This window comes from Anastrepha obliqua, chromosome 3, assembly GCF_027943255.1.
Source record: "Anastrepha obliqua isolate idAnaObli1 chromosome 3, idAnaObli1_1.0, whole genome shotgun sequence".
In the NCBI taxonomy this organism is placed as follows: domain Eukaryota; kingdom Metazoa; phylum Arthropoda; class Insecta; order Diptera; family Tephritidae; genus Anastrepha; species Anastrepha obliqua.
In genome coordinates this window covers 138,198,779-138,219,004 of record NC_072894.1, presented here as the reverse complement: position 1 = coordinate 138,219,004, position 20,226 = coordinate 138,198,779, and the positions used below count along the sequence as shown (strand labels likewise).

Below are 20,226 nucleotides of genomic sequence, written 5' to 3'. Positions count from 1 at the left end.
GCTGCGTCAACGGAGACTCGGCAGTAGAATTTTACTCGCTCATTTCACACGTTATTCGGGCAGCAACAAAGGCTTCGTTGATTATTTTCGCCAATATTACCAACACAATCTCAGTTTTTTTTGTAAACAGACCAAATCAGTTAACACGTAATCAGTCAATGACTTCAAATTCGCTGAAAGCCGGTTAACGGTCTAAGGTTGGGCACATTTCTGCATTCTGTACATCGTGACCAAACTTCATGTCAGATTTTTATAATTTGCAGAGCCTAATCGAAGAAATGTTAAATTAAATTCATCTCTTTATGCAAAATTCACCACTTTGTGGACTGAGAGATCCGCAATCATTGAGCACGGCGTAGATTTGATGCATTTGACTCATTTTGAACTGAAACAGCGATGTTTTTGGCATTTCGATCGATTCACTTTCTCGCTGGCACTGAGATATTCTATAGTGCGAATGTGTGCGGGCCGACTCGAGTTTATTCATTATAGCAAGCATATCCCCACTGCGTAGACTATGAATTATTACTTTTGGCACTTCGGTGTGCTAAAATGCTTTTCTCTCAGTGTCTTATTTTTGAGCAAAGAACTGACCGACTAAGAATTATTTTCGATCTCTACTTGTACAACATACATATGTATATTGGGCCACATATAAATACATGTGTATAAATACATTATATATACATATGTACATGTCCATATATGGAAGTAGATCAACATACAATCTTTTGAAACGGTCAATGGAAAGTTTTTTCTTTAAGTTAATGTAAAATCAAGAAGCTTAATTGATAACGAAATTTACTGCGGCATCCACTAGCAGCAACAACAATTTAACTAGTCTCTCGCTTTAGTCTCTGAATATGTGTATGTGAGCTTTTTGCGTGGTAGGGGAAATGAAAAAGAGGCTTGGCAGTGTGAGTACAAAAAATACAACAAGAAGAAAGCACTAGTTTTTATCAGCTACCGTGAATATTGTGCGAAATTATCGACACACGTGTGAATAAATAACACAAATGATAATCGGAGAAAAGACGAGTTATAACAAAAAACCAACGCACCAAAACAATTCGTTGGAGCATTCAGCGATCGTGCGAACGATGCTCTATTTCAGTCATATGGGAGAAGTGTTGGCGTAAAGTACTAATCCCGGGAAACTTAAGTGCATATTAAGTGAATTCTAGTAAACTACAAAGTGATCATAATTATACGTGCATACATACATATACGTAATAAAAGAAAATTTACGTATTTCCAGTATTTCTAAAGTTAGAAAGTTAGTGAAACGTATTTGACTATTATTATTTGTATTTCTATAATAAATAGACGATTTGAAATTTTTTTTTGGCGACCGCCGTGCGATGATTTAAATAAATTTATTTTACTTTCAGAGACATTTCTATTTTCGCTCATTATGTTCTCAAAATTCTCCACCAACTTGGCTGTACGCTACATGAGCAGCCAACAGCAAAAGCTCCAGCAGACTGCACACAAAGTGACATCACAACAAGTATTTGACCGTGAAAACAAATACGGCGCACACAATTATCACCCCCTACCGGTGGCGTTGACACGTGGCGAGGGTGTTTTCGTTTGGGATGTTGAGGGTAAACGTTATTTTGACTTTCTAAGTGCCTACTCAGCTGTCAATCAAGGCCATTGCCATCCAAAAATTGTGAATACTCTAACAGAACAGGCGCAGAAGCTAACGCTGACATCCAGGTGAGTATCTTAAAATTTATTGGTGTCCGTTGTGACAGCAAAAAAAAACACAAAAGCAATGTCTTTGACACTTGGAAATTTAATTTGTTTCATTAGATTTTTGTATGTATGTATGTAAATATGAAATTGGAAGAAAATATTTGTAGCGAGTTTAAAAATTCTTTATACTATCACTGTCCATTAGTGTTAGTGTTTTACTACTAAAGTCGCAATTTGGGCCTTTTTGAGAGCTTATCAACATTATAGACATTTTGACCCCAACATTTTAGAACCTTATCATGATGCGACTTTTAACAACAAAACAATTGATTTATTACTTTTGAGTGGATTTCTGTTCGAATGCAACGTAGTCAAATAAAAACACATCCCGTTTGAAATGCACAATACAAGAATAGCAGCGCAGAAGTGAAATTGTTAACGGTCTTTATGCTAAAATTTGTACTAAACGTACTAATTGCTGTCACATTTCCCTTATTCGGTGTTGTAATTGCTAATATCCTTACAATTTTCTCTGCGTCACTTGGAGAAATTTGTACTTAGACTCTTCGCCTGGTCGAATGCATATTTTGATTAATAAATTCACTTCTATTATATTTCATAAAAAATATTACATTCAATGAATACTTCGCATATTTCATACTATAATTTTTCCACTCGTAAGAGGATAATCAATTATAGATATACCAATATCATGCTTTATAAAAAAAAAAATTTTCTTGGCAATTTTTTTTATATTTGATATGGTTCAATATTTCCCTCTTTAATAATTGATGAAATTTGTTAAAACAAAGTAAAGACAAGAAAATGCCAAATATATAGGAATGCATCCGAAAACGTGTTCTGTGATATAAATCTCGAAAGTAGAATATGTGAAGATTTTAATGATAATATTACGAAACACAAAATTATAAAATTCTTTGCAACATCTCTTGTAGCCGAACGTTCTGGAAGACAGGAAATCCATATTGCAAACCTTATTAGTCTGCTCTAGTATACGGATGGATCAAGCTTGAAGATGGGAAAGCTATTCCACAATTTTCCATGTAATAAAATTGTGTTGTAGAGAGCGCCATTAGGGAGGGATTTCCCCGCAATTTATTTACAGTCACGAGCTCTGCAACCTGATATAATTGCATTCAATTCACTGAGAGCCAATAATATGGAAATAATCTGAAACTCCCAGATATTTCAAAAATGTGTGTCTTTGTGAATGTGTATCATATAATATAATGTATCATATATCCGATACCGAGCGAAAATGATATGTCATATTGTAATGACGATGTAACGAAAGGGTACATATATGAACTTTACAGAGCCATACACATTATGCAACCATATGTCAGTATGGTGGAGTCATCAGTCGTTATCGTCTATCTCATCTAATGGTAGGCTCTTGAAATATGCCGCTTCAACGAGTTGGGTTTAGAGTGAGAGGAGTGTTAGATGAGTGCGTGCTCCGTTATTGAGCCATGTGATACGAAGGGATACAAACGCTAATTCCCTGAAGATATACGCTGCGGTGCTTTGCTGGTAATAACAGAGGAAGAGAACGTATCTCCCCTTCATGATTTCTTCAACTCAGCCAAAATCGCATAGGCTATTAAAATAAATAATTGGCGTGTACACTTCTGTCAGGTGTTTTTCCGGGCCCCTCCTCCTATTTGTGGCGTGCGTCTTGATGTTGTTCCACAAATGGAATTACAGACCAATAAAGAAGAGAAAGAATTTTTTTTCAATATTTGCATCTTTTATAGTCAAAAACATCATAAAATCACCATTAATTGCAACGCTACGCCAAAGAAATAAATACCTAATTGAACACGACAAAGAAGTTGCCCCTTATAACCCGAATTACTCTACAAGTTCCCAAATTAAATAGCCGAGTCTCTGCTGTAGAAAGTCTAAGTGGCTTCAATTAAGATAACCAAGCTTTATTTTGCTGTATATGCGTATATCAGTTCATACACACTTACTCTTGCTACCCTGCAGGGAAAAGTGAAGCTAATACGGAAACATTATAAAGGGTGATTTTTTAAGAGCTATAGGAAAGTTTTTCAAAAAAACACAAGTAAACTTCAGAAAAATGCATGATATTTTTATTTAAATCGATATTACAGTCCATATAATTTAATGTTTGGAGATTATTTCATGCAAATGTTGACCGCGCTTTAAATGATCCATCCGCTTAGTTCAATTTTGGCATACTCTTTTCAATGTTTCGGCCGGTATCTCACATATAAATGCTTTAATGTTGTCTTCCAATTCGTTAATTGGAGCAGGCTTGTCTGAATAGACGTGGGCTTTAACGTAGCTCCACAAAAAATAATCTAAAGGCGTTATATCGCACGATCTGGGTGGCCAATTGACAGGTCCCGAACGTGAAATAAAATGTTCACCAAACTCGCCTCTCAACAAGTCCATTGTTACTCGTGCTGTGTGGCATGTGGCACCGTCTTGCTGAAACCACATGTCATGCCAGTCAAGCTCTTGCATTTTGGGAAAAAAAAATTGGATATCATTTCACGGTAGCGTTCACCATTCACAGATACGTTACGATTCGCAGCATCTTTGAAGAAGTACGGTCCAATGATACCTCCAGCCCATAAACCGCATCAAACTGTGACCTTTTCTGGATACATTGGTAGCTCTTGCAATTCTTCTGGCTGATCTTCACTCCAAAATCGACAATTCTACTTATTTACGTACCCATTGATCCAAAAATGAACTTCGTCGCCGAGCACAATTTTTCGATAAAAAAGTGGATCTTGGGCCAACTCTCCAAGAGCCCATTCACCAAAAATTCTGGGTTGCGGTAAATCGTTCGGCTTCAATTCTTGCACCAGCTGTATTTTGAAAGGCTTCACACCTAAATCCTTTCGAAAAATTTTCCACGTTGTTGAGTAACAGAGGCCTAATTGCTGCGAACGGCGACGAATCGATAATTGGTGGTCATCATTAACACTGGCCGATACAGCTTCAGTTCGCACTCTACGTAAATGCGTTGGTGGTTTGATGTCCAATAATGTAAATTTGGTTCTAAATTTAGTCACAATAGCTCGAATAACCGCTTCAGTGGGTCGATTAAACTGACCATAAAATGGAAGAAGCGCGCGATAAACTTTCTTAACAGAACACGCATTTTTATAATTTGATTTGCAAGCGTTGTTCGTTTATAAGACGATTCATGGTTAAATTATAGACCAAACTGAAGATGTTTGACAGTGAAACAAAAGCTGAAACGTGCGTCAGCTGTTTAAACGAACGGATTTACTTACAGTGTAATTTTGAACAAATTTTTGTATGTTGAACCAATTAGAGTACCTGAATGAAGTTTCATTTAATTTTCAAAAAAAAAAGTATAATTCTTTTAATTAACACTTTTAATATGAAATATATATTATAGAATATTTCAAAACGTTGGAATGGAGTGGATGTTTTTCCATATTTTAATTGGTCTAAAAGTGGCTTTTTTAGAAACATATCGGACTATTGTTTTTTTTTTTAGTTAGTGTGAAGTGGTATTTTGGTGACGCATGGCTGGACAATTGGCATTTTCTAGGACATTGCCGATAGCCTAAGCTGCTAGTTTTCTTACTCCTGTAATGTAATTATTTACAATTATACACCCCCTTTTTGGGTGTTTGGCCGAACTCCTCCCCCTATTTGAGGTGTGCGTCTTAATGTTGTTCCACAAATGGAGGGATCTACAGTTTTAAGCCGACTCCGAATGGCAGATGATTTTTTATGAGGAGCTTTTCCATGGCACAAATACACTCGGAGGTTTGCCATTGGTTGCGGAGAGGCGACCGCTATTAGAAAAAACTTTTTCTTCATTTTTGTCTTTCACAGAGATTCGAACCTACGTTCTCTCTGAATTCCGAATGGTAGTCACGCACCACCCCATTCGGCTACTGCGGCCCAATTATATTTCATATAAATAAATAAAAAAATACCACTTGTTTACATGGAAAAAAGATAGAACACGAACTGGTTGAGGTGAAAATGTGACCTGGTAGTGTCATATTTCACAACCAGTATTTTTCCCTGCAGGGTATCTGCTTGCATGCATATTCATATGTATGTGACAAAAACTTTCCATAACTTGGTGTAAAGGACAAACGTTCATCAGAGCCAATAAAAATGTAAACAAACACACATAACACCCAATTCAAGTACTCTTAGCTACACAAAACATTGATTAAAACCACAGTTATCTACCATTCGCAACGTCTATTTTCGCGAAGACTCGAGCTTCTCAGCCTATTTATAAAATAATTAATCGTTAAAAATATATACTCACATATATGTAAGTATACATACATACATACATATATTGAAGAAAATATATTTAGGAATTAATTGGGCATGGATGAGCGGTGTTTGGCGTATGAAATTTATTACTTGCCGCGAAATTAATCTATATATATTCACGTACATATTATCAATAGACATTTACATACATATATAGTACATACATGCAGCGCTTATCAATATTTTTGCCTTGTTGCGATTCCGTAGCTAAGTCAGCTTAAATGTGACTATCATTCGTTCGGTCGCCGGTTCGCAAACAATGTAAAGATGAAGCATACAATAAGAGAAAAGTGCTTTAAAGTAGAGGAGTATATTTTCGCCATGAAAAAAATTTGCCCGTCAACACCGTGCACACCACAAATTGGAGAAAACGATCGCCCAAACACTTAACAAAGGAGTGCATATAAAAGCTATGATAAGTGGCATACAGTCGATAATGTCATATTTCCGTTGCAATTTGCGCATCGCAAATTTAGTATGAATGCAAAATACACAGTGGGAAAATAAATATTTTCGGATACAAAAAATTTATTTGTTCTGCATATTGTGTAACAAGTTAATTAAATTAAAATTAATTAAAATAATAATTTTCTTACATCGCACCACAACACCGTTCATTTCCCCAACAGTCGATTCTACGATACCGGAGCGACCCGAATTTTTATTTAACCAATGCCTGTTACTTTAGCAGCATTCACCAAAATTTATGGAGAGTGTCTTTTGCTGTTATACTATATTATATAAACAACAGCATTCGCCAAAAATGTATGGGGAATGCCTTCTGCTGTTATACTACATATAAAAACAGCAGCAACAACCGCAAGGGAATTCACTCATGCTAACATTCGCTTTTCCTAAACTTATTGTGCTATGGCCATCAACTCAAATTAGGTGTGCATTAGTGCGTGATCGAAGTCAGAGAAGGTAGGTAGGTAAGATGGCAAGAGTACCCCAGGTACGCTACAAGTAGCACTTACGTGCCGTTTTGATACCATAGAGTGGACCACTACCTGTGAAAGGATTAAGGGAGGAGATAAGCCCGTCTACAGCCATCCAGTGCTGTTGATGTAGCGGAGGAGAGAAAAGGGATCTAGACTGGAGAATTTCATCAAGTCATCCCCAAAGGGGACGCTGAGGAATCTCAAGCGCTTAGCCGCCAAAGCCGGACATCTGCAGAGAAAGTGTTCCACAGTCTCCTTCTCTGTGGGATCCCCACAGCTTCTGCAATGGGGGTTGTACGGAATTCCAAGCTTCTCCGCGTGAGTGCCGATCACCCAGTGGCCAGTGATCACCGCGATGAGTTTGGAAATTGAATGGCGGGGGGTTCCCATCACCTTAAGCGTTCTGTTTATGTCGTATTTAGGCCATAGTGCTTTTGAAATGGCACACGATGAGACAGACCTCCATCTGTCTTACGCTTTTCTTAGAAAGAAGTTATGTAGTTTCCCTTTAACGACGGCCAAGGGGATACCGATGTCTGAGTAGAGGGCAGCTGGATTCGGTTCTGCCGCCCCCTTCCTGGCAAGCTCATCGGCAATTTCATTTCCCTCTATATTCCTGTGCCCAGGAACCCAGATGAGGGAGATGTTTCCTGCCCGTTCGAGGCGTTTAAGTTCCTCCTTACAGGAGTTTACGAGAAGAGAGCTGCAATGCGGCGACGACAGTGCCTTAATTGCAGCTTGGCTATCGGAAAAAATATGTATGTCTCCCTCCCAACAGCGATCCCGAAGCATTTTGCATGCCTGCAGGATCGCGAAGACCTCTGCTTGAAAGACGCTGCTTGTCTCCGGCAGTTTATAGGAGACCGAGATGTTGGCTGATTTGGAGTAGACCCCCGCTCCCACTCCAGACTCCATTTTGGATCCGTCAGTGAAAACAGAGGCCTCTATATCCGCAACAACTCTCCCCTCTTTCCAATCTTGCCTGCTCGGAAAGATAGCCCTAGCACAACCCTCAAAGCACAGTTTGCGGATGGAGTGGTCGGTGCGAATATCAGAGAAGGAAGGGGAGATCTGCTTCAAAATGCTGCTATGCCCAACAGGGAGTTGTCTCCAAAGGCCAAACTCCCTCAGTCTGATAGCACTCTGAGCAGCAATGGATTTAACCTGCAGATCCACAGGAATTAAGTGGAGTATAGCGTTGAGCGCAGCGGTGGGACATGTTCTGCAGGCCCCAGTGATGCCCACACATGCCGTTCTCTGCACTCTCTCTAATTTAGTGAAGTTGTAGCCCTTCTGAAGAGCTAACCACCAAACTAGGCAACCGTATGTCAAAATTGGCAGAACCACTAAGTTGTACATCCAGAGTACGACACGTGGCTTGAGGCCCCATTTTTTGCCGAACATAGATTTACAGGCATAGAAGGCTATATTAGCCTTCTTAACTCGATTTTCTATGTGCAGCTTCCAGTGGAGCTTGGGGTCAAGTATTACTCCAAGATACTTGAAGTCAGAGAATACGTTTTGCTAAAAACTAAAAACAAATAATCAAATTGTCTGCAGAAATTCAAAAAAAAGTAGGTTGAGTTTTCGCTGATTTTGACAAGGCGTTTTAACTAATTTTTGGAGTTTGAAATGTCATTCTAAATTGTGCTATCTATTCGAAAATAATGCTTACAATGATCAGCGTTAGATGCAAAAATTTGTGGAATCGCATTGGTATATAAAAATTTTGTATTTAGATACAAATGTGCTCTTTAATTTTTTTATAAAAAATAAAATAAAAATAAATAATTGACGCGTTCACATCTGTTATGTGTTTGGCCGAGCTCCTCCTCTTATTTGTGGCATGCGCCTTGTTGTTGTTCCACAAATGGAGGAGTCTATAGTTTCAAACCGACTCTGAACGACAAATGGGTTTTTATGAGGGTCGTTTACATGGCAGAAATGCACTCGGAGGTTTGTCATTGTCTGCCGAGGGGTGGCCGCTATAAGAAAAATCTTTTTCTCTCATTTTGCTGTTTCATGCTCGGAGAACCTACTCCCGGAGATTCGAACACACTCACGGATAGTAGTCACACACCAAGCCATTCGGTAACGGCGGCTATATCATCATTTTTAGCCGTAGTCCAATATTTAAATTTTTAACGTGCTTCAATTCGAAATAGGCGAAATCAGTCGATTACACATGAATTGGGCGAATTTCGCGTGGAATGAAGGTTCTTCATCACTTGAAGCGTCGAACCTTCTGTGGTATCAAAAACTTAAAAATTAAAATCAAATATACTGAAAGCGAGCACGAATTGCCTCATAAAAGCCTCCAATGTAACAACAAAACTAACCGATGGCCTTTGTCGCTAGTGCTTAAATCACATTGCTTAGCGTGTGCAATAAATAAAATGGAAACAAAATAAAAAAAAAAATAAAAAAAAAAAAAAATAAAAAAAAAAATAATAAAAACAAAAAAAAACATAATAATAATAATAAAAAAATAAATTTAAAATTAAAAAAAATACAAACAAAAAAAATTAATAATACATAAAAAAAAATTTAAAACACAATAATTTTAATGATGTTGAAGCCAAGACATTTTTGAGCTAATTAATCAAGATTAGTCCAATTTTAAATTCAGTTTATAGGCATGTAAGTATGTATGTAGGTATACAGATACTATACTTAATCCAGAAAAATGATTCTGCGCTAATTAATTTCCATAGAAACCTATGTTGAGTACATAATGGTCTGCTCGTCTGATTCTAGGCACCTTAACAAATAGTATTATTTTTTAATAAAATTTTGCTATCTGCCAATTCTTTCAATGTGAATCAAAAATTATTAAATTCACATTTAAAGTCAACGCTCCAAAATAGTACACGATTAATACAAAATTAAACAATAAAAATCGTATATCGCAATACAAGAAAAATGCTAATCTCCTTTACTTTTTCTTGTATTTTAATTCATCGTTTAATTTTTTTTTTCTTCAGAGCCTTCTACTCTGACGTTCTGGGCGAATATGAAGAGTTCATAACAAAGCTTTTCAATTACGACAAAGTTTTGCCAATGAATACTGGTGTTGAGGGTGGCGAAACCGCTTGTAAAATCGCACGTGCCTGGGCGTACATGAAGAAGAAAGTGCCAGATAATCAGGCTAAGGTTTGTTCAGCAAATTACGATTGCAGAACTAAAAAACATATAACATTTTTACGCTTTTTAGATACTCTTTGCTGAGAACAATTTCTGGGGCCGCACCTTGTCTGCTATTTCCGCATCCACTGATCCATTAAGTTACGAAAACTTTGGGCCTTATATGCCTGGTTTTGAAATTGTCAAATACAATAACCTCGAGGCTTTGGAGGTAAGCCTACTTTTCGTTTCTTTAAATCGTAAAATTTTATTCTATACACTGAAAAAAACGCACACTTTCAGAACGCCTTACAAGACCCTAATGTTTGTGCATTTATGGTTGAACCCATCCAAGGTGAGGCAGGCGTTGTGGTGCCAGCTACGGGTTACTTGACGAAAGTGCGCGAGCTTTGCACCAAATACAACGTATTGTGGATAGCGGATGAGGTGCAAACTGGTCTGGCGCGCACTGGACGCATGCTAGCCGTCGATTATGAGGCGGTTAAGCCTGATTTACTTATACTGGGTAAAGCGCTATCGGGTGGCCTCTATCCAGTCTCAGCAGTATTGGCTGACGATGCAGTGATGGAGTGTATACAACCTGGACGCCATGGCTCAACATATGGTGGTAACCCCTTGGGCTGTAAAGTGGCCATTACTGCGCTGGAAGTGCTGCTAGAAGAACGCCTAGCGGAGAATGCAGAAAAAATGGGAAATTTACTACGCAGCGAACTGAATACGCTGCCCAAGGACATTGTGAGTATCGTGCGCGGAAAAGGTCTACTAAATGCCATTGTAATCAACAAAAGTGAGTAGTAAATTAATTAAAAATTTTTCATTACTCTATTCTAAAAAAAACATCTTTTATTCCATACTAGAATTTGATGCATGGGACATATGCCTGAGATTACGTGACAATGGCCTCCTTGCCAAGCCCACACATGGCGATATCATTCGCTTTGCACCACCACTCGTCATCTCAGAGGAACAAACGCGCGAGTGCGCCGAAATCATTAAGAACACAATCCTGAGCGTTTAAACGCTTATTACATTTTTTTATAGCCTTTGGCATTTATTAGCATTTTTTAGACACGTAAGCGCAGCCTTTAAGATAGCAACTAAAATTTCGGCATGAATGTATGAGTGTTTTGGAGATGCTACAAATACATATTTTTTTATAAAATCGGTTTATTTATATTTACTGCACTGAGCATTGAGCTTTGTGTGAAGTGTTGGGTTAAACAGTCTGTGTAATTAAATAAAATAAATATTTGAAATTTCTCATATTGTAAAAAAAAGTCTGCTCAACCTTTTTGCGCTTCGATAAATAAAAAATGTAAGTAAAGAAAAAATCACTGACTCTTTTAATCTTTTGATGTTAACCACCCGCCAGGAAAAGCCGACAAATAGTGTGTCTGCGCAATTGACTAAAGTGTGCCAAACTTGGTGAAAGTCACAAAAAGTTAACCCACCACCCTGCAAGTGTCAATGTCTGTCACCGAAAACATTTAAAAATCCGATAGAATACCAGAAAACTTACAGTGAAAAGGCAAACGGAAGTTTAATATTGTCAAAGAAATGGTGTACTTCAACCATCGGTCGAAACCATAAAGATAAATATTAAACACCCTGGCCTTAGCACTGCTTCAATAGCAGAAAAAACGTAGCGAAAGAAATTAAAAAATCTAATAATGCAAATACTCCAGCGCGGCATTATGAACACGCACCAACACCACTGCAATGTGATACCACAGGGTGAAGAAAATAATTAGCGATTTTAACGTTTTAATTAAAGTAGAAAAGGCAACAATAAACGAACGCAATGGAGGTAATACAAACAAGGCAGGCATACATTCTAATAATTTCAGGTGGAGAGCGCAGTCTCTGCAAAAAAATTGTGCCTAACGTCTTAAAGAAATGAAGTGGCCATTTGACAGGCAAAAGGTTTGTTCAGATAAAAATTATGCAGTAACTTAAGGGGTCCCGGTGGTCTAGAATTAAAAAAAAATCGATTTCTTTTTTATATTTCGAAAGTATAGGCTTAAATAAAGGAAAAATATACTGTCAAATTTTTGGAATGATATACCCAAATTTTCGATTCCTGAAACTCAATTATCTCAAAACTACTTTTTTCGGCCAGGTGTAGTCAAAAAAAAAACTATTCAACCGCATCGTCAGAAATTTTTATAATTTCTTTTCACAACATCAATGGCTATCGCCCGTACTAGAATCATATTATTATTTCAATTATTTCGTATTTTTTTATTGAAAAAGTGAAAAAAAAAACGATTTTTAAAGTGGCAAATTCAAAATTCAAATTTTTTTTTATTCTAGTACGGGACATAGCTACAGTCATAGGTAAGGTTAGGTTTGACAACCGCATCGCGCATAGAGACAGCACTGCCACCTAGACCACGAAATGGGTCCTTTGTGAGCCGCAGGGGCTGGGCTATATTCATACTGATTAATAATTTTTTTGGGTTTTGGAGAGGGTCACCTTCAGCACCATTTTTAAAATTATTAAAATTAAAAAAAAATTTAATTTTTGTATCTAAAAGAAGTTTAATAAAAAGCCTAAACAATTTAAATATCGATTTTCATTTATTTTTATTATAAAAAAACTTCCTGAAAATACCCCACATTTTCGAGCTCTAAACCACCAGGACCCCTTAATTTCTAGGAACTCGCTCTCAAAGAGAAAAATATCAAAAAAAAAGTATGTTGCATGAACGCAACACCAGTAAAAATTAGCATGATAAAATTGTTCCAAAAAGTAAATATTATTTTCTTGTGGTCAAATATGTATACCTTTGGAGTGACTGTTTATATGTATTAATTCGCAAATAACTTTTTTATAACAAAGGCGCATCTTAAACACCACAAATGTTTGCCACTTTCACGCCTAACAAACCGGCTTCCGGCAGCGCTTGATACAAAGTGTATTCAACTAAGGTCAAAAAATTAACTTTGGTGCTGCATCAAACTTTCTTACGCTCTATGGCCAAAGGTTGCGAGCAAAAAACGCAGAAAAATTCTTCGGAATTCCATCAACTTAACGGCATGCAGTTAAAGTTAAAATAGCGTCTGGCTTCCTATGTAGCACTTCCTTTTTTAATTTTAACGCTTTATTTAATTATGTTGAAGATGATAAGATAAGATGACTACGTCGTGTCGACATAGACTAGACTACTTCAAACTGCAACTGTTTAATATAATCAAAGGAAAATCTGCCTTCTTTTGGGTGAAATTTCTCACCAAAAAAGTGGCTACAAAAAAGCAGCGATTATTGGTCGCATGCCATTTTTCCCCATTTCTTTTGCTTTTTTATATTTTAATAAAGACATCTTGTACGACAACAAAAGTTCAAACAAGTGGCGATAAAACCATAAGATTATGGCACCCTTGGTAAGCACTTGGCTACGAACGGCTACGCCACCTCTCCAATACAACTGTAAGCACCTTGTGGACTTGTAGAGAGTAGAGTGTAATGTCCATTTGATGACCGTTTGTGCGCACAAACACAACAAACATACACAAACAAGCAGACAATTGCAGCAGTTGGGAGAGCACCAAGTGATGATGGGTAGGGGCGATGGTGTATGCTGATAAGCTGAAAACAGTTAAAAGAAATAAATTCTTGTAAAAAACATTGAGCAGAATTTCTTTTTTCTCTTCTTTTTCATTGTACGAGTTTTCTAAGTATACTGCATACGCTCCTACTCCAACTTTCGTATACGAGTAAAGCAATAACAAAGAACATTTTACACTTCCCATTGCTATAAAATTGCGGAAAGTGTTAAAAGTTGCATTTGTTGCAGATTTATTTATTTTTTCTATTCTTGCTTTTTATAACCTTAAAGATAAGATTCCAAAATAAATGCCTTAAGAACATTATTTATTTAGGCACAAAACATAAACTTAATTAAAAGTTATCTGAGTCGGCCGAAGTTGAATTGAAATAATACAAACGCATACATGTGAAAGTGTGCAATGAGGTATTTAAACCAGATTTCATTAACTTATTTTTATTTAGAAGTTTTGCTGCTTGAGCTACTGCCTTCTATTCTGAAAATTAAACGCTTTAGCACTTCTGACATACATCTACTACTCGTATAATTGGCTGCTCCCGTTAAAAAATAAACCAAATTCGATTTTCTCTTAGTCTCAATTAGAATATTCCAAGCACGTTCGCTTTAATCGCCCTCAAATTAAGTACATGACCTCATCTTAAAAGCCTTTTATAGTCCACATTTCCCCGTTTTCACTGTTCATTTGTTCCTGTTTACTCCTCCAAATGCATACGCTTGACTTTATCACCTCGAATTGCCAAATTACTTTCAACGCCATTACAACAAATTTGCTTCCGGCAATTTATGCCTCCCGCGAAAAACATACAGTATTGATTTCAATTGATTTTATTTACACAAATCTGCTGCTCACAAATAATACTCGTACTTCCAGTACAAGTGCGAGTAAGCGAGCTGAACAAAAACATCCCCTTTGCGAATGGCAAAGGTAAATATAAAAAAAATGGTTTTACAGAAATTGGTTTCAAAAACATTTTTGCTTCAATTTGTTTACGAGGAGATGAAAATAATAAAATCAAACTAATTTTTCTACATATTTCAAGCTATGGAGCAGAGCTTAAGGAGAGAAATTATGGGGTGGTAAGGTTTTTGATTTTTTTTGTAATGAAATGAATTAAATAAATGCTGAATATCTGAAGAATATTCAGTCGAAATTTCAAGTTGATCGGAGCAAAATTGACGAATGGGTTGATGCGTAACTACTATTTAGTAGTGTCCAGGCTCGAAACCATGGACAAGAAACATCAAAAGAAAGACAAAGATTTGTCTAATGGCGCTCGCCTCTCGGCAGGCAATGGCAAACCTCCGAATGTATGTATTTCTGCAATGAAAAAGCTCTCCTACCGTTTGGAAGCGGCGTAAAACTGTAAGTCCCTCCATTTGTGGAAAACATCAAGCCACAGACCACAAATACGAGAAGGAGATCGGCCAAATTATAAATTAAAAAAAAATTGTAATATAATTCAGCGTCCTTTGCTCCAAGCAAGGTTTCTATATCTTTATACCGCTCCACTTTAAAGCGATTTTCTGAAATTTACTGAACTAATTAGAAATTTCGCACTAAGAGTTTTATGTGTTTTTTTTTCATAATTATTAAACTTTCAATAACAAATACGCCGATATTTTTGACGAAAATTAGTTTTTAGCTTCGAATTGCTGCGAAAAAATAAAAAATTTAAAAATTTTCGGCGGGATACTGCGAGAAACATTTCCCTTAAAAATTCATAACGATTTTTTTGTTTCAGATTATTCAGTTATGATGTAAACCACAAAACCACTTTTTTCGAGGCGGCTGCAGAGATTCACTATCATCTGCACAATTTTCAATATTTGATTTGCAATTAAAATTTAGAAAAATATTCTTGAAATATTCCATTATTATGTAGAAGTTGGCGGAATAAACTACATTAATACTGAATCGCCAAAAAAAAATAAAAATATAGGGTGTTTTTTTTAGAGGTGAGGTTTTCAAGATGAAATAAAACGTATATAATTTAATGTTATGGCCAAGAATTTAGCTTTATTATAAAGATAAGGGTTTGCCATTATGTTTTAAAAATGATTTCGGGCAAGTGGCCGCCGCGGCTGGCTCGAATAAATTCCAGCCGAGAGGCCCAATTTTCGATCACTTTTTGCAGCAATTGAGGCCGTATGTCAGCAATAACGCGCCGAATATTCTCTTCCAAGACGTCAATCGTCTCGGGCTTATCTGCGTAGACAAGCGACTTCACATAGCCCCACAAGAAATAGTCCAGCGGAGTTATATCGCACGATCTTGGAGGCCACGCCACAGGTCCACGGCGCGAGATAATGCGCTCACCAAAAGTTTCCTTCAATAAATCGATTGTTGCTTTGGCTGTATGGCATGTAGCGCCGTCTTGTTCGAACCAAAGGTCGTCCACATCAACATCGTCCAATTCAGGCACGAAAAAGTCATTAATCATGGCTCTATAGCGCTCTCCATTGACTGTAACATTATGGCCGGCTTCATTTTTAAAGAAATATGGACCAATGATTCCCTCTGCCCATAGAGCACACCAAACAGTGACTTTTTGAGGATGTAACGGCGTCTCAGCAATGGCTTGTGGATTATGTTCCCTCCAAATGCGACAATTTTGCTTATTGACATACCCATTCAACCAAAAGTGAGCTTCATCGCTGAACAAAATTTTCTTGCGAAAATCGGGATCGGTGGCCATCTCGTTTTGGTTCGATTTGCAAACGTTGTTCAGGTGTAAGTCTATTCATTATGAAATGGCAAACCAAACTGAGCATAAATCAAGTGACAGCTGTCAAAAAGACCATCTACGAAAAAAGTAGTGCCAACTTGAAAACCTAACATCTAAAAAAAACACCCTTTATTACAAACAATCAGAGAATTAATCTCAAACGCTTCCAGAGTCTGCAGCGTCTATTCACCAGTAGGTTCGTTATGTGGTTAATGTGGTCCCAACTGGGAAACAAATGCGAGGACTGGATTACTGCTACAAATTAAAGGACCAAAACAAGGCCTCTTCTGCTGACTTCATTTGCCTTTACTGATGAATATTTTAAGCCTGATTCTATTTTGATAGATACGTCTGACGTGTAAATTTTCCGTTTCGACGTTACTTATTAAGCTGGTTTTCATAAACCTCTTTACAGAGGTTTTAATCATCCAATTTTGTTTTTGAATAACTTTTTTACTAAATAATAAAAATTATTTTGTGTGATGGAAATCTTTATTTTTACCTTTAAGCGTTTCTCTGCTTATTTATTTGTATGCGGCACCTGTCTAGTTCACAAGTATCAAATATTATATGATTGACGTACGACGACACTTGCGAAGAGTGCCCGCTTATTTCACACATATTCATGCACTCATTTATTCAGCCGTTCTTCGGCAGCGAATAATATGAGCGAAGACTGTACGGATTTCCTTCGTATATCACCAACCCAATCTCAGTTTTTTCGTAAACAAACCGCTACCATGATCACGGTTACATCAGCCAATCAGCTAATCCTTTTAAATTCACTGAGAGCCGGTTAACGGTCTGATAATGACCACACCTTCTACATTTTTTTTCATGGTTGGTTTACAACCGATTTTCATGATTTTTGCATATTTAGAAAGGCTGACGCTTCTGCAATTACGTGCCGAAATTTGAAGCCAATAAGAGCAAAGTTGAGCGAGTTATAGCACTTTTACTGAAAGGTTATATGTCAAAGTTTCAGGCCAATCAGAGCAAAATTGAGGGAGTTACAGCATCTTTACCGTGGAGATTTGATATCTTGGCCTCCACGTCTACACTTCAAATGTTGTTTCTGATGAAGTAAATTTCGCCAGTATGTATATTTGTGTTAAGATATCTCTATTCATATTCTCTGTTGCAATGATCTAATCGATTCACATAATTATCGAAATTTCCAAAACACTTTAAAGTTTAAACTTTGACGAACCAATGATTTGGGTAATAAACTTCAACTATTTGTAAACTTCTCATCAATGCTGATTTATCGAATTTTGCTGAAAACAAATTTCAAACAACGCAGGTGAACGTTGGAAGATCGGACACTTCTATTGACAGCCACGTTATAATGGAAGAATCCAGTAAATTGCAGCTTCAAGATTTTAATACAAGTATTTTTCGTTTCGGATGGCACTATCATTAACAGTCTCTTCTCGGATGCAAAACTCGCTTACATGTTGAACACAAATTTATGCAGCAGCTTAGCACACTGATTACTACCACCCTATGAGCACATGGGACCTGCAGGCGCTAACGCTGCCTAGATACATCACCCCTCCTACTGAGCAGCTACTTTGTTCGCAAATAAATCGCTTTCCATTGGTGGGTGCAACTAAGTAATTCGGCAGACCCACGTAAATATATGCACTTGTATAATAAATATGTTTATTATGAATATATGTACATAGCTATGTACGTATGAATGTGTACGTGGGCACACACATGATGTACGAAAATCCTGATGTGTGCATGTGTATGGGGCAAAAAAACAAAAACGCTAACATCAAATTTTGCGATGATAACATGGCTTTAAAAAAAGCTGTAAATAATAACCAAATAAAAACATAAAACAATACATGCAACAACAAAATTGCACAGAAGTTCAGAACGTAACGGTGCGGATTGCTCATAAGTAAGTACATATTTGTTGCTTGCATAATACAACGAGTATAAAAGATATTAGGCAAGAAAAAACAAAACACAGCATCTTTTTTCCACAGGGATGATCGGTATGCGACTTCTCCTTACGAAGGGTGATTGTGGAAACAAGTGGAAACTGAGTTGTTCTGAGTTTCTTGGAGTCACAATTGCAGCTAGAGCGGTGATTTTCGTTTAAATTGTCTTTTTTTTTTGTTATGCTAATATGCATGGCAGACGTTAGGTGTTGTAATGGGGAGGAAAAACATAGCACGAAGGAAACAAAGAATACCACAAAATGCTCAGTATCAGCCTTTTGTTAATTATATTTTTACGAGCCACTCAAGGTTTGCCACTAATTGTGGAGCTGTACAACCAGTCAATTTGAGTATTATATGAATTAAAGAAAGAGTAAAGTAAAGACCCGCTTTGAACAAAAATGCAGTTTTATTAGCGGTTTTAATACACACTGCTCGTTCACTAGAATAATGTCATTACTAACAATTAAAAACTTCGAAAAAAACGAATTCAAGAGGCTTTTTCGTTTTTCATAGCTCTTTTTACACAACATAAACATAGAGCTGGAGAATCACTCTTGCTAATAGGTGTTACTATGGGCTAAGTAAGCAATTGAGTAGTCGAGCCCTCTCTCGCATGACCAAACTGACACTTTACAAGACGCTCATCATACCCGTGTTGCTTTATGGCGCAGAGGCAAGGGTAGTGTCACAAAGCGATGCAGCCGCTCTTGGGGTGTTCGAGAGAAAAGTTCTTCGTAAGATCTTCGGTCCTGTGCGCGTTGGCGAAGACTACCGTTCAAGAATGAACCACGAGCTGTATGAGCTCTACGCCGACATTGACGTAGTTCAACGCATCGCCATCCAACGCCTGCGTTGGCTAGGGCATATCGTGCGTATGGATGAAGAAGCTCCAGCAAGGAAGGTGTTCGGGGGCGAAGTCCAAGGGAGCCGACGAAGAGGAAGACCATTGCTCCGGTGGAAAGACCAAGTGGAGGAAACCCTATGCTCGCTTGGTATACAGAATTGGAGAAGGCGCGCGCGGAGCAGAGGCGCCTGGAGAGAGCTAGTGACGTCGGCCGTAACTCGGTAACGGGTTGTTATGGCCACCTAAGTAAGTAAACATAGAGCTGGTGGTCATTTCTATCAGGTGGCGCAAAATTAATCAGCCTATCGGAAGATAGATACACTTTTTTTGCAAATTCCGTCGTACGTCAATCACACTTGTGAACTGCAGTATCCAAACACACAAGCAACAACGCGTAAAGATCAAAATAAAGATTTTCATGACTCAAATCATTTCTTTTCATTTAGGAAAAAGGAGTATTTTAAAAACAAAATTGGTTGATTAATTTTGCGCACCTTGTATTTCTTCTTCTTGCTCGGCGCGTTAGCCGGTTAAGCGATTTTGGCCGAGTTTAACAAAGCTCGCCAGTCGTTTCTTTCTCGTGCTACCCGGCGCCAGTTGGATACACCCAGTGAACCCAAGTCTTCTCCGTCTGTATTTGTAAATACATATTAAGTCTCGAATTACAATTCAGCACAATTTGTTCTTTATTTCCTTGCCCATACTACCCATCTGTAAAATAACCTCACAATTCAACGGCGTAGCTCACTTGCCAGTCGGCTATCACCAATCGTTTTCAGTACTTTTACCAATTTTCACCACTTGCAAGTAGAAAAAAATGCGTCTCACAAAAATGAGAAAATGCTATATTATTTTTGTAATTTTCAGCACTTTATGTGGTATAATTTGCGCCCTGAAATTGTCGTGGCACTTGAGCTTATTATAAGATAATATGCTTATGGCGGAATAAATTTGCGGAGAGATAAAAAGAAGCATTTTGTGGTTATGAGTATTATTATTTGATTGCCT

The 20,226-nt window shown here is 37.4% G+C and overlaps 1 protein-coding gene across 1 annotated transcript; it reads left to right on the top strand.

The window, feature by feature from the left end:
* The first annotated feature begins 1,105 nt into the window (after positions 1-1,105).
* Positions 1,106-11,283, top strand: LOC129241633 (ornithine aminotransferase, mitochondrial). Its single transcript, XM_054878071.1, has 6 exons — positions 1,106-1,276; positions 1,392-1,722; positions 9,962-10,130; positions 10,192-10,332; positions 10,404-10,908; positions 10,979-11,283. The coding sequence occupies exons 2-6, from the start codon at positions 1,415-1,417 to the stop codon at positions 11,137-11,139; spliced, it is 1,284 nt and encodes a 427-aa protein (XP_054734046.1). The 5' UTR covers positions 1,106-1,276; positions 1,392-1,414; the 3' UTR covers positions 11,140-11,283.
* Positions 11,284-20,226: the final 8,943 nt, after the last annotated feature.

Excerpts from the sequence above, each read along its gene's own strand:
- LOC129241633 (XM_054878071.1), top strand. The coding sequence starts at position 1,415 with ATGTTCTCAAAATTCTCCACCAACTTGGCTGTACGCTACATGAGCAGC. Across the intron at positions 10,333-10,403 it reads ATAACCTCGAGGCTTTGGAG|AACGCCTTACAAGACCCTAA; the intron begins GTAAGCCTACTT and ends GCACACTTTCAG. Across the intron at positions 10,909-10,978 it reads TGCCATTGTAATCAACAAAA|AATTTGATGCATGGGACATA; the intron begins GTGAGTAGTAAA and ends ATTCCATACTAG.